General features: G+C 49.3%; 2 protein-coding genes across 2 annotated transcripts; one reads left to right on the forward strand and one right to left on the reverse strand.

Annotated features, from left to right (window-relative positions):
- The first annotated feature begins 6,439 nt into the window (after positions 1 to 6,439).
- On the forward strand, positions 6,440 to 9,744 carry Mrps6 (mitochondrial ribosomal protein S6). Its single transcript, XM_077682621.1, has 3 exons — positions 6,440 to 6,638; positions 7,088 to 7,227; positions 9,461 to 9,744. Exons 1-3 carry the CDS (start codon positions 6,594 to 6,596, stop codon positions 9,702 to 9,704), a joined length of 429 nt encoding a protein of 142 aa, XP_077538747.1. The 5' UTR covers positions 6,440 to 6,593; the 3' UTR covers positions 9,705 to 9,744.
- Positions 9,745 to 11,532: 1,788 nt separating this feature from the next.
- Positions 11,533 to 12,255, reverse strand: LOC144151530 (endothelial differentiation-related factor 1 homolog). The gene has a single exon (XM_077682620.1). The coding sequence runs from the start codon at positions 12,106 to 12,108 to the stop codon at positions 11,665 to 11,667; it is 444 nt and encodes a 147-aa protein (XP_077538746.1). The 5' UTR covers positions 12,109 to 12,255; the 3' UTR covers positions 11,533 to 11,664.
- Positions 12,256 to 12,327: the final 72 nt, after the last annotated feature.

A 12,327-nucleotide genomic window follows, 5' to 3' on the forward strand; every position in this document is an offset into this window, starting at 1 on the left:
TTTTTTTCTGCCCAACGCATTAATTTTTTTGCGCCGTCACCAACTTCTTATTAGGAGGTTTCGGGATGTTTGGGAGCCTCACAAAGGTCGTGTGGATATTTCCTTCATTTTGTATGGCATACATTCCCTTCTTCACAAATTGGCTTTCATTACGGCTGCGTGCAAGATGGTGCATATCCGCAGCGCCGTGCTTTGTTTATTCACATGCAAATACAATGAGAAGGTTTGTGCTACGCCACCGCGATCGCCCTAAACAACGTGGTCCACAGTACTCGAAGGCGGCTTTCGTGCTCCGAATTTCTATCGTAATTATATCGTTATCATAACGAACTGACTCTCAACTCGAACAATGATGACATGATTACGGTGTTGAAGGCATGATATACTCGCTAACTAACGTAATAAATGTTATTACACGACTCGAAACCGAAGAATTCAAAGTAGCTCTTTATTGCTTTTCAACCCTTCCAGGCGCGAAAAACAAATCCTATTCTACTCGGGATGGCGTTCTATGATTTGAAGAAAATTACTTTTACTCTCTTGTCCTGGACTGAGGACCCGGCCCACTAACCAGATCAATTTAATTGTTAAACAAAGTTTTCCCCTCCTCCCCTTACTCCTCCTCCTCCTCTTGAGTGCAGTTTTCCTATAACGCATATCCGAATATCGGGAAGATATGGCTGTGCAAAATGCTCCGAAATATCCCTCCAGGTCTTAACAAACATATATGTGTTACTATAAATTTAACGAAGACGTGACTAATTTTGCTCAATAAACCTCCATACTGGTTAGATGCCTGGTATAGAATCAGCACGCGCGTATATACACAATGGGTTATTTGGAACTCAACCTACAATTTTTGCAGTCTATAGTGCATGTCGGCAAACTTTCATGTCTTGACAACGTAAAGTGATGTGACAAAACGTGTTCGAGCGTTCGGCAAGGTTGCAAAAACTGTTTTACCTTACATATGATTACCGGGAATCGTGATGCCTTCTGCCAAAGCCGACAGCCCTGAAGGCCTAGAATTTGTTTTGGTCTTCCATTTTCGCTGTTGTCGGTTATTAGCAGCTGACTGTTCCCTTTGTTCGAAACAGTGCGCAACTGAGAAGCTGACGCCCAGCTCCGACTCTTCGCGCTCCGCACAGGACCGGCTTCGGAAGGAATGGGGTGGCGCCGGCAATGTTTCTCCCGTAGCGGTATCCAAAACTATACTTTAATTGACACCGTGAGCTAGTGTATGCGATTTTAAGCCTATTATTATGATAAAAAGTTACCCACACGCCAATTCTGGTGCGGACAAGCATCAGACGTTGACCGAGCGCAAAGAAACAGCAGGGAGAGCGATCCTGAGTGAAGCAGACGACAAATGCGAGAATCCCTAAGCTGACGTCACGGAGGCGCGCTTAGCAGCGCCGCCTGTGTTCGCGCTCACCGCCAATAGATACTTTTTCAGTTTCGGAACTGCGCCTTCCGAAGCGGGCGCGAGTTTACCCTAGGCGCTGAGAGGGCGCTCCGGTCGCGAGTTGCGCTGTGTCGGCGGCTGCGGCGGCGGCTCCGGCGGCAGCGCCGAAGGCGTGCGCGGCCGGTCCGCTGGGCTCAAAGTTGCGGTCGCCGTGTAGTTGCGTGTCTGCTCTACGAGTTTCTTATTTTCGCTTGCGTTCGTCTTCGCCCTTGCGGGTGAAGACATGTGCTGGGTTTGGTGCAATGCCGACTTGCTTAATTCGCAGTCGTCTGTACGAGATTTTACAGCCCACTTTAGCAGTGATGCTTGTGAGAAGGCTGGGCACATGCCTCGTGCACGGGGCACGTGCCCTTTACTAAATGTACAACTGTGAGGAAGAGGACGGAATGTATATAGATCCGCATGCTAAAGAACTATTACAGAAATAAAACAGACTAGTGAACAAAAACAAAAATTCTTAATGCTAATAATTTAACCGGAAAACATGCAATTCAAATATCAATACAAAACTTCCTCTTTATCCAGGATTTTGGGTTAGCTTTAACCAGCGAAACAATTTGATTTCTTCGGAACAACAAAGGACACACGGATGTCTTTCATAAAGAAAGCATGCAGTTGCTGCGCATGGCTATCAGGAAATATCATTCGTGCTGCAACGAATTTGCGCGATTGGCATGGCAAGCGAAATGGTGTGCCCGCTTGACAGCTGTATACTGCTACGTAAAAATTAATTTAAAATGCTGTCGTTCTTATCGGTATTTTATCCCCCTCCAAAAACCACTGGGCGTACGTACACCTCATTGCATAATAGGCCCGTTTCAAATAAATCACGAACTGGAATAGCGCGGCAACAACGTTGAGCTATACTTCCGAGAACAGTTATTTCTTTTCGAGTACCCAGCCAGAGCTAGCTGGTCACAACCCAAGATGCCGGGGCGGAACGTACGTTACGGGACGGCCGGTACTTTTTGCATCAGGGCGAAGGAGTCCAACAGCGAAAAAAATCACCTGACTACCAGCCCTATACGTAACGTGTTACACCACGTAGATTTTTTTTTTTTTTGCTTTTTTCCTGAGGGTTCTTGTATTTCTCTGCCATTATTTTCTCTCGCGCGCGCGGGCGCTGCGTTTGCACAGCGTTGACGCGCGCTCCGGCAAGTCGACGTTCTCATGTGGTACGTGCTGATTATTCTTCTCCTTGCCTGTTCTAGGTTCATGCGCACCGATCTTTTCTTGCGCGCTGACACCCCGGCGCTCACATGCGGTTTCAGTTATGTTTTCCTTCCGAGCGAAGCAGCACGGCGAAAACCACTTTTCCTAGTGCAGCGCTCCACATATGTTTGTTGTGCGTGCGTGGACGTGGGCGCACACATGGAAATTGTGTACATTCTTGGAAGCCAACTGCTACAATAAACAAAGGCAATAATTTTTTTTGCTCCTTGTAGTGGTTCCTTCCGAGTCCACTCCTCCATAAGAGCATGTACGCGTGCTCCAGTCGGCTGAGCTCAAAGTTTCGGCGTAGTTGCGCGTCTCTACAAGTTTCTTCCTTTCGTTTGCGTTTGTTTTTTACCCCTGTGCGCGAAACTTGCCCTTTCAGTGCGTGCAGTTTGCGACGCTATTGAACAGTGCCGATTTCATCGAGGATTTCGTTGGCTCCGTCAATACATTGTGTGTTTTTTTATAAGCCTGGCTTACCGCAATGCCAACGTGCTCCGCACCTGGCTGTACGAGCAGATGCAGAAGCAACACTCAGAAGCGTCACTTTTTAGCGCCGCGATCAGATCCATATTTCCCCGCGCGGTCAAAGAGCTAAGGAAAACGCGCAAGGCATGCGGACTTCATTTTCTCGAAAAGGACGTTGCGAAGAAGTATAGGTATCATTAGCGTAAAGTCGCCGAGATCGACCGGGCTTACACTGAAGGAAGGTGCAGTCTCCGTAAACTCTCCCAACTTTCCTAGCAACTTAATTTGTTGCGAAAGAAGATTCGGCGGCGATCTCCAGAAAAGGCAACGGCAGCGTGTGCGCAAAAGCTAGGTGATTACAAAAGGAGAGCACTTGCCCATGGAGCGACAAGAGGAGTTGTCCAACTATATGAGGCGCCTGTTCCACTGCAGTGCACCGATTTTGCTCAGATAGTCGAGAATAGTGCGATAATACGGCTCCCAGCCAACTTTATAACGGCCGCACTCGAAAAAGAACTGAGCCAGCTTCAGGCAGATTGTTTTTTACGCGGCCGGAATGAAAGCGGGGGCGTTGTTATGAGGCACGATACCACCTATGTTGTCGACAAAACGGAAAGCTCCTCGAACAGTCGTGTGAGGAAATATCATTCATGATGCAATAAATTTGCGCAATTGGCATGGCAAGATAATTTGTGTGCACGCTTGACAGCCACTGCTACGCGAACGTTCATTCAAAACACTGTCGTTCTTGATATTTAAGCCACCGCTTCAAATCCCCGGGCGTACGTACACGACTCCTTGCATAATACCACCCGTTTCAAATTGATCTCGAACTGCAACGGCCGCAACAAAATGATGAAACGTCTGCGAACAGTTATTTCTGTTGCAGTACGCAGCCACAAGTGAGGACCGGTGATGCCGAGCGGAACGCTCCCCGCTAGCAGACGACGCTCGCTTTCGTAGCGCAACTCGCAACCGCAGCGCCGCGGTGGCGAGAGTCGCGGCCGGCCGCCTTCTCTCCATGGCCGCGGCGGGGAGATACGGAACTGAAAAAGTAACTATGAACGTTGACTGATGCTACACCCTACCATCGCCTACCATCGCCTCCTTTACTTCAATGCCTGCGGCGTCGAGCCGGTTCTCATTGCTGCCAGATCGCTGACCTATTTCAATCACCCACCGCGTGGTAGCGCAAGTGACCAATCCTCGGTGCCGGGTGCGGGGTTGCGGCGTCAGCTGATGCCGTGTTTTTGTGAGCGATTTTGTTTTCGTTTGAAGTGCATTCTAAGATAAAATTTGTTTGCCTGTGTTTTTGTTGACATTTTAGGTAACTTTGCTCCTTTCCAGAGCGCTTTATTGTGCAATCATTAAAGGAACAGATTTTCTTTCGCTCGTACAGTCTACCGGCCCGCTTTAATTGCATATCGGTGTTGTCGTTTTCTGGCGCATTTATGGGCTACTTCTAATAGGCAGCTGCAACTCATATATCTGTAATCCCTTTTCCGTACCGTTTGCTGCCCTCAGATGTTCTGAAAAGTCGCGTTATTCCACGCATGAAACAGCAGCCGTGAAGCTGCCAGTCTACGGTATGAGAAGACGGACAGCAGATACGTTTTAAGTGCGAATGCACTTCTTAAGCGAGCCTGAAGCGTCCGCCGCCGTCCGCATAGCAACAGCTGCGGGTGCGTGCGCTCCTCGTCTCCCTTGGCAACGGGGGGAGATGGGCGCGCGCTGCCTGGCCGCTGACATGGCACATACCCACGTGGGGGATTGGCCAGGAATCTCCTCGTCTTCCTTGGCAACGGGGGGAGATGGGCGCGCGCTGCCTGGCCGCTGACATGGCACATACCCACGTGGGGGATTGGCCAAGAATCTGGCGTGAGAAGGGCTAATGCACCCGCTTAAAGGAGTACTGACACGAAATTTCAAATCTGAGATCCGCTCTAGCAATCAAGTACAACGACAACACAAATAGGTGTCTGTGAATAAATGCATCTTTCTTTCTTTGTAGTTGTGTGTGTGTGTGTGATCTCTCTTTCGCGAACATTACCGAACCGCGCAAATTCAACTCGTGCATTCGCACTTTCACTGCTTTCACATTCTTCCCCTCGGGGAAATGCGGGGAATTTTTTTATGTGAGTGGAAGAATGATTTTCAAAGCTTCAGAACTTTCTGTGAGAGGGGCTTTGTGTAATATATATCCTTCTCACTGCATTCTTTTCGGTCTTATCAAAATGTGTGGCTGGTCAGCAGCAGCCTAATAAACCTAGCTTCTATATATAGTTCCACCATATATCTTCGTCGGGATTTTCACACACCAAGACTGGCATTGATGTGATGAGCTCAATGCTGTGTTTCAAGCATGCTTTTAAGGGGCTTCGTAAGCGTCCGACGATCTGAAAGCATCGCATCAGAAAACTTCAAGGCAAGCAGCAGTCGCACTAGCTGCTGCGTTGGATATCTTGCCGATCTTGCCGGTGCAAATTTCCGCTTTTTTTTTTTTTTTTGAAGCTAGCTGACATCGCTCCTTGCTTCTCTTTTCGGTGCCGGCCTCATGTGCGAATGGTAGTGCGGAAAAACACTAGGCACAGCATCTTACTTCCTTTCCTCTTACTCCGAAAGTCTTCCGACCGAAAGTGCAGACCGCTGACCATCGAGTAACTGGACGTTGAGCAATTGGGTTCCCTGTTCTTTCTAAAAATGTTCTTTACCCGTTGTGCTCTCGGGGCTTCGTTCACTGAAAACTCCTGGTAGGAGACATCCGGATCCTTCTTCCGCACGCTGAAGAATGGGCGGCAACAATAACGTACGTATTTTTCGGTTTTAAATTTCACAAGCAAAACATCGTCGCTTGTTTAATAGGCAGGTATTACTTACACGAATTCAGCGGCAGGTATGCTCACAGATATTGTGAAAAATACGTAACATGAAGAGCCGTTCACTGGCAAAAAGCGGGAATGCTCTGTGCACGGTTTGCCCGTGGATCGTCTGCTACCATGCGACCTAGCGGGAGAGGATCGGTAGCGGTACAGTGCCTGTAAGCGGGAGGATTGGTCGGTTGCGCCACCACACAGAATTCAGATGCAGTGAGAGAGGGCAAGGCAGGCCCGCTTTGGGGTGACGCCGCAGGCATAATAGTAGTAAAGAAGGCGATGATGCTACTTTTCACATGAAACTTTTTACATACTGTCAAAACGTAATAATAACAGGGTTAATGGAAATGTTTGTTTTTGACATTACGTAAAAATTTTTATTTACGTCTGATTTTTGTATTAACATTACGCCATTACGCTCATCATCATGACCCTGAGCATGCTAAGCGCATGGTCAGAACGCGACTGAAACAGGAGGCCGTGACCTTACGTTCAATTTTCTGGTCGTGTAAAGTGTTCTAGTATGTTTATGTTGCAATTACAGGCAAGGTAAATCACACACACACCCAACAATGCCAGCCTACGAAATGACTATGATCTTCCGCCAAATGTCAAAAGTAAGTTCGCAGATTACCCGCACTTTGCTGTAACGAACTAGTAAGTGATATTTCTCGCGTGCGGACGAAGCTCATCGTAGCGAATCCTTTATTGTGAACAAAGCTGTTAGATGTGTAGGCACAGAGCTTAGGACATAAAATCTTTTGTGGGGACCGTGCCTGATGCGCACGAACGTGCACGCTGTCGAAGCGAAACTCGAAGCCGACTTCCTACAACGTGAAAGGTGTCGAGCGAGCCCACAAATGTGCGGGGAACTTGTTTGGCACGAGTAATCATAAATCGCGCCCAATCCGATGCATTCAGCAACTTGTGCTAATGCACCAGTCTTTTTTAAACATACAGGCGCTCGGGATTTTTTTTTGTCCCAAGACCAGCATCGCGTATGTGCTAGATCAGAGCCTTCCGTGCGCATTCAAACACTGACCACTGAATCTTTTTTTGTTTCCAGCCTGAGCTCGTCAGTGCGCTAAGACGTACAGGACAGTACATACTGAACAACGGGGCGATTCTACGCTACATTCAGAACTTGGGAACCAAGGAGCTTCCCATCAAGATGAGCCGCCACGGCCAAACGAACTGGCACGGAAGGTTCGTACAAAACAATTCCACGGCCTCTGTAGCACCATCAGTCTTGGTTCCTATTGCTTGAGGACGCCTGGCACTGAACGCACAGTAGCCACCTTTCGCAAATTCCACGAGTAGCTGCCAAATTTAGCGCTGACACCTCCACACGGACTGAACTAAACATGGCCAGTTCCTGACGGTACAGCGAAGTGAACCACTGGTCGCACAGGACAAGGGGAAAATTGAGCTCTTCAGCCTCGCACTTGCCATAGACTGTCAGAGACGCAATCTTGATTTTCCTCTTCAGTTCTATGTCAAGGAAAGGCCTTCTCGCAAAGTGGAAATCACCGGGCCGAAGTGCACGCGTTCATCCCCCTTCATGCTGCGTCCCTGCAGACCTGTGCACCACCCTGTCCGCTTGTGCTGCTCTTTACAAAACAGCCTCAACACACGGCCCAGAACCATGTGGAATAAAATGTACGTTTTGCAAGTTTATTTAGTCTTCAGATGGCCTGGGGGGTCAGTTATGTTATCTGTACTCACAACTTTCTGATGGAGGCGAGAACCAAAAACGCCCGGGTGCACGAGATTTTCGTGCACGTTAAAGATCCCCAGGTGGTCAAAACTAATCCGGAGCCCTCCACTACGGCTCGCCTCATCGGCTGCGTTGCATCGACGCGTTAAACCCTACAATCAACGTACTCACCATTTTTACATTGTTGGCATCTGGGGTGAATGGAAGAGCACTGACCTTGCACATGGATGGCTGTCAATAGTTTATTACAGGGGGCAGTGGTACTCTTAATCACCATGTGTCTCACAAACATCATGGGACATATGCTGTGGAGTGCAGGTCTGCGGAATAACGCCTCGCCACTGTGCAAGCTAGGGCAGTCGGAGGCAGACAGAAAATTTATCAGATGCCTACACAACAGGAACATCAGAAATGCGTGCCACTGTGGCTCCAGACATCCACCACATGTGGGATTATGCTTTGCTGCATAAACAGCTACTTGGAGGGCCTGCACTCGCAGGTGGACACGTCTTAAAGGAGCCATGAAGAGAAAATGCAAGTTGGTTTTATTCGAAAGATTTCGTGTTTTATAGTGCCCCCAGCGCTTGTCCGGATACAAACGGTGCTTTATTCACTGAGAAATTAAACAATTTAGGTTAAAATTTTGATTTTCCCGCTCAATCGTGCGTTTTCGTGGTCCCAAGTGACATCACTGAAACCGACCGCTCTGCAGCCTAGAATACCTTCATTCACGCATCCGCCGTACAGGGTAGACACACGTATACGCTGGCGCCGCCATTTTCGGTTGCTCGCTCGCCGCCGAAGCCAGTCATTGTGTCAAAACCGCGCTAAAATTATCGCCACAACGCGGTTTACTGAAGAAGTTTGAATCATATTGTCTGTTTCGCGTTGCTAGGTCTCATGGGAAACGAAAAGAATAACGCGTTGAGCCCGTTGGCCCAATTGCGGCGGCACGGGATCGTTCAAAGGTTGTCTCCACCCTATACAGCGGTGTTGGTTTGTTCCCGCGTTTCTTTACGTTCCGTAACCCAGATGGCGCCACCATACCGTGGCAAGCGTTTGGTTTGTTTTTGCCCGCATTTAAACCTGGCTTGTTTTTGTTCTGGGAGAAAATATTCGTTCCCTGAAACAGTGCTCGCTCGACAAATGGGGTCACGTAAGACACCGCTGCTTGCGTCAATCGGCCAGTGTCGTCTGAGACAACCCCAAGCCCCGTAGTGCTGTGCAGCGAAACCAAGCATGCTGTGCGCAGTACGAACAGCAGAACGCATCAGTACTTCTATGTTTACATGTGCTTTCGTAACTTCCACTGTTTGTCCCATCATTCTTATTGCTTTGTAAAGAATGTGCCCTAAATTTAAGCGCAAATCACTCGTTCGTCTAGTTTGTAAGTTCTACCTAATTTGCGTCTGCTTCTGCCAGCCTCCGCCAATCGCAGAGCTTAGCTCATGTGACGACATAGGTTCTGTTGCGGGAAATTAGCTGGTGGGTCGCATGACCATTCCCGTTTTTCCTAATTATGTAGCATATTTGAGCGAAGTGTACGTTAAAAGTGGTGTCAGTATGATTCTAACGAGACAATCTTTTGAATGAACCAAACTTGTGTTTTCTCTTCATGGCTCCTTTAAAGCCTTAGGCTAAACTACTGCACAAAACGTGCCCCTGGGAGGACCATGTGGAAAGCTGCCGCATCACTTGGGTGCGACCACCTCTCCCTTGCAGCTACTTCCTGTTCCGGTTCGACGCACCGCCGGCCCTCCCTCTGGCGATGCGAGCGGAGATCAGGCGCGACGTGGACGTGATACGGGCGACGTACCTGGCACTCTCTCCGCCCACCAGGACCGCCTGCACGCTGGAGGAGGAGATGCGGCCGCCCGCCTACCGACCCAGCGTGCAGCACATGATGCTCAGCAGCCAGCGGCCCCAGAAGAAGACCTTCGAGAAGCACACCGACGGCCCCGTCTGAGGAGCTGGAATGTGGTCAGGCTCCTCGTTGATTCCCCCCCCCCCCCCCCCCCCCCCCATCGTAGACCGGAATAAAGCGAAACTAAACAGACTCGCTGCCTTGCAACAGTGAGGCGGGGTGCACCAAGACATCAGCATTCCGGTTTAACTCGCACCCAAGCTCGGGCAGAAACGTTCCCCCACTGCCACGTCACAGAAGTCGGCTAGATGGCAAGGAAATGCGCTTCAATGCCCATCATTAGTGGCCTATCATTACCATGTCCTACGAGTTTAATAGCTTGCAGACCTGCTGTGTGTATGGATTCCTGGCTTCGTAAATGGAATAAAGTCGTTACTTCACAAACACCAAGAGAGCAAAGTGCAGCACGTTCATGCTCAGAAAGACTGGGATACTGCACAATTTTAACAATTCACGAGTGGGCTAGTTGGTACTGCTTGTTGAACATCCTATTATGGAGACAGACAACCAATTTTTGCCCCATTTTCTTTATCCCAAAAGAAAGCGCTTCACTGAAAACACCATAACACGAAACGGTTTTGCTGATAGCGCCGAAGAACATTTAAATCAGAATTTTTCACCTGCCAGCCAGACGTGTCCCGCCAAAAGGAATGCTGGCAACTAGTGATAGTGCGCCATACGACAGCATGCCTGCAATGTCATGCGAGATTAAAAGAAGGATCTAAAAACTTGTCCCCGGTAAAACAACGATATCGTGCAACCTTTCCCATTCTTTCGTGTGGTTTTTGAAGCGCGTTGAAATCGACGGAGTTGCTTGGACACGTAAAAAGGTGTCGCGCTTAGACACTACATGTCAGACTAAAAATTCTGGTGCAAAATTAAAATTATTTCCGCCTGCTTATTTGAAACTTCCTTGAGGTTATCCCAGTATATAAAACGCTGGCTTTTACGAGTTAAACGACATGCACTTTACAAAAATCGGTTGTCTGTCCCTTTATAGGTGGCATGTGCCCCTTGCCACCAATGCAAATACCGAGCTGCACAGTGTGCTTGCTGCAGCATCACATGGTCATGGGGGTTCACTTCTGAACAGACACGTGGCAGCTGGTGGCAATGGTGCGCTTTTACACTGCTGACATGTTTGTGCACCGCCATGTGTGGCGCATAGTGCCCCTACCGTAGCCTCCCCCAAGGAGACGTGGTATGCGCTGCTGCTCCTTGAAGCAGTGGATGCTTTTGGGCTAAGACCCAGAAGGCTCTCCTCACGAGATATCAAGCAAGCTCTTGCAGCAAGAACTTGGTTGTCTCGCACCTGGGGACCCATTTTGCGTCCACTGCCCCCCCCCCCTTCCCCTGCGAATTAAATGTACGGGAACTCCACGGTTCCATGCCCCCAGGCGAGCTCTGTCCTGCTGGCCGTGACCTCGTACAGAAATACAGCACAACTGCCGGTTGACTGGTAATGTGTTCCTTGCCATTTTACCTCACTGCCAGGTCTGTGAAATGCTGTTGCTGTCAAGACTATTAATCTCCTGGCAATAAAATTAGCAGCACTGGCTGATAATTTGTAGACACACGCACACACACAACGAGAAAGCACGCAAAAAGCCTTTACCAAGCGTAAAACTGAAGGGCTTCAATCCTCTGAGACTCCAGACACAAATACGCAATGAATTCTCGTCTGTTCGTCTTCATAGAGTAATCTCTCAGAATCTGCAGAGGCGATGTACTTTCAGAAACAGACGAGACGCACGACGGGCACAGAGATATAAATGCAGGTTTTTTCACTAACAATATTCATGCCCGGTGTTGCGTCATGCACGGGCTCGATTCGACTATGCAGAACGAGACAAAATAAGAACCACCTTCGAACCGAACAAATGAAGGGCCTCTATTTTTCCTCCCGAACGGCTCCACACGCCCACAAGTACCGAAAAGACCCAATTGTCCTCGCAAGCGGAGAGAGGGGGAAAATGGGGGGCCGCACTGAAAGCGGCAGCAGCTACTTCTTCTTGTCGCCGCCCAGGGGCATTCCTTTCTCCTTGCCGCGAAGCTTCATGCCGATCACCTTCTCGATTTTGGCCAGGACCTGCTGGTTGGGCACGGCGCGGCCGGCTTCGTAGTCGTTGATCACTTGCGGCTTCTCGTTGATGCGGGTGGCGAGGTCCTTCTGCGTCATGCCCTTGCCCTGGCGGCCCTGCTGGATCAGCCTGCCCACGTCAAGGCCGATGCGGTCGTGGTGCAGCTCCTCGGTCTCTCGGTCCAACTTGGCCGTGTTTAGGCTCGTCACGGTCTTCTTGTTCGTGGCGGCGTTGAACTTCTTCGTGGTCTCAATCGGCACTCCCTGCCTCTGGGCTGCGTTGATCACCTGTTGAGAGCGCAGCTGACTGGCCTTCATGGGCTTCTTGCGCAGGTAGGTGACGGTGTCCCAATCAGTCTCAGACATGATGGACGCTTCGCACAAATCGTGCAAGAACGCAGAAATTGAACAACGTCTGGCGGAACTGTGCTTGGAACCCCGGGGAGATTGATTAGCCTAACCGAAAAAACGAGCGCACCAAACAGAAGGCGCTGGCGAAAACAAAGTGATGGCGATGATAGCAAAATTTTCTTGAGTCGACCAGTTCCTTTCTGCATACAAGCTCTACATGCAACCTCCCGAACA

This window comes from Haemaphysalis longicornis, unplaced genomic scaffold (assembly GCF_048455015.1).
Source record: "Haemaphysalis longicornis isolate Haplotype H1 unplaced genomic scaffold, Haemaphysalis longicornis Haplotype H1 scaffold_9, whole genome shotgun sequence".
In the NCBI taxonomy this organism is placed as follows: Eukaryota; Metazoa; Arthropoda; class Arachnida; order Ixodida; family Ixodidae; genus Haemaphysalis; species Haemaphysalis longicornis.